The 1,763-nt window shown below is 29.0% G+C and overlaps 1 protein-coding gene across 1 annotated transcript in view; it reads right to left on the bottom strand.

The window, feature by feature from the left end:
• Positions 1-1,763, bottom strand: part of LOC106466867 (synaptojanin-1-like) — a 70,710-nt gene that overhangs the window by 18,993 nt on the left and 49,954 nt on the right. The window contains exon 16 of the mRNA XM_013927169.2: positions 916-1,074. Within this exon, the coding sequence (XP_013782623.1) occupies positions 916-1,074 (159 nt within the window). The remainder of the gene's footprint in view (positions 1-915; positions 1,075-1,763) is intronic.

Below are 1,763 nucleotides of genomic sequence, written 5' to 3'. Positions count from 1 at the left end.
TTATAGACTGCTATAAAGATCTTTTAGATACTTTTTCTTTACTACAGGTTTTATTTTTCGTTTTTGAGATTCTTTGTTTCAACTCATAAAACTGTGTCATACATTGAATACTCAAAACTATTTCATGCTCTGTACCTATTATTATTATTATCATTACTTTAAGTGTAGTTTTATTACATAAAGATATGTCTACACAAGTTTGTTTGTCTGACCTTGTGAAATCTTTTCAAATAGACCAGGGTTTATAAATCTAACACATAATGCATTGCTTAAATGATATTTGAGAAAATGATAAAATAAAGAAAATTCAAGTGAAGGGCATGGAAACTACCTCAAATGTTTTGCGTGTAATGGCTAATTATAACTTTTAACATGTTTTGTGTATCTTCACCAAATTTCACAAGCTTTCAGTAAACATTACAAGTCTTTTGAAGACAAAAAAGTATAATTTTAACGAAGTATGTGTACTAAAAATTTCTCCATGAATACATGAAGACAAAATGTTGACTACTCCAAGTTCAAAGTAATTTACAGGTAGTAAATAAATTAAAGAGGGTAGACCTAGTGAGCAAATATCACAATTCTAATATTATGGAAGATTGAGGATTTTTTAAATATTCTCTTATAAAATTAAGAGCTTAAACTTATAAAATATTGTAATTTGATTTATCAACTACGTTTTGGTGCCAAGTTTATTTGTATACTACAGTAATAAAGTACTTCAATTTAACTTTGAACGTAACTTTCTAAAAAGCCAACATGCTCATTTTGACCTGCCCATGGCAAGAGGGGTAATATCTTAAGCTATTTTAATATTTGAATTACATTTTGAATATGAGTTGTATCAATATTTTTAAACAAAACACACAGAATTCTGACAAAATTTTGTACCTCACAAGCTGAGAAAGAGCATACCTGACCAGCTTGTTGCTGAGTTTTTAATTGGTCAGCTTGCAATAAAGCTGACCAGTTCTGCTGTCGAATCAGTTCCTTCACCTCTTCAATACTCATATCAATTCTATAGTTAAAGTCTCCACACCAGAATACATAGTCATGGGAGTTCAGAGTTCGTCCCTAGAAAATAGATCTTTAATAATTATTACCCATACTACTATAAACTACAAAGAATATTTAGAAAGAAAATAGATTTCATTTACTGTAGGTCAACTGCATTAGAGTACAAACAATAAATGTACGCTAATGGTGTTGAGGACACAGGCAGCTAAACATTAATTCTAAATATAGTCCACAATAACTATCTTTCATGAAATGGACGCATATATATGTAACTTGGCAAATCATGCCCTAGCCATTCCATTTATTTATGCTTTTCCAGATTTTGCCAAAAAACTTGGCAAACTACTGTAATTTTCTGTGGTTGGGTCAGATTTTGCTTGTTAATTAACTAACATCCATGTATAATAAAAGTATTCAGGAGCAAATAAAAAAAGAGAGTTTCATCTGAAGACATCTCAGTGCCAATGTAACAAGTCTCCTTATTACACATTATTAGCTAAAAATATATGCAACAAAAATCCATGAAAAAGTAGGCTACAACAAAGTATTCCAAAGTTAAAAGTTTATGTTTACAGAGCCTAAAGTTCCTGCATAAAAATTATGTTCATTTGCCAGACATCATTAAAAAATTTTCCCTAACAAAAATGTTCAAATTTTCCCTGATCAAAATCTGTAAATTAACTTTACATGTATATATGTATATACAAAAAAAAACATATATATATATATATATATATATATATATA

This window comes from Limulus polyphemus, unplaced genomic scaffold, assembly GCF_000517525.1.
Source record: "Limulus polyphemus unplaced genomic scaffold, Limulus_polyphemus-2.1.2 Scaffold2404, whole genome shotgun sequence".
NCBI classification, from domain to species: domain Eukaryota; kingdom Metazoa; phylum Arthropoda; class Merostomata; order Xiphosura; family Limulidae; genus Limulus; species Limulus polyphemus.
The sequence above is the reverse complement of the archived record's forward strand: the minus strand, read 5'-3'. Positions and strand labels throughout refer to the sequence as shown.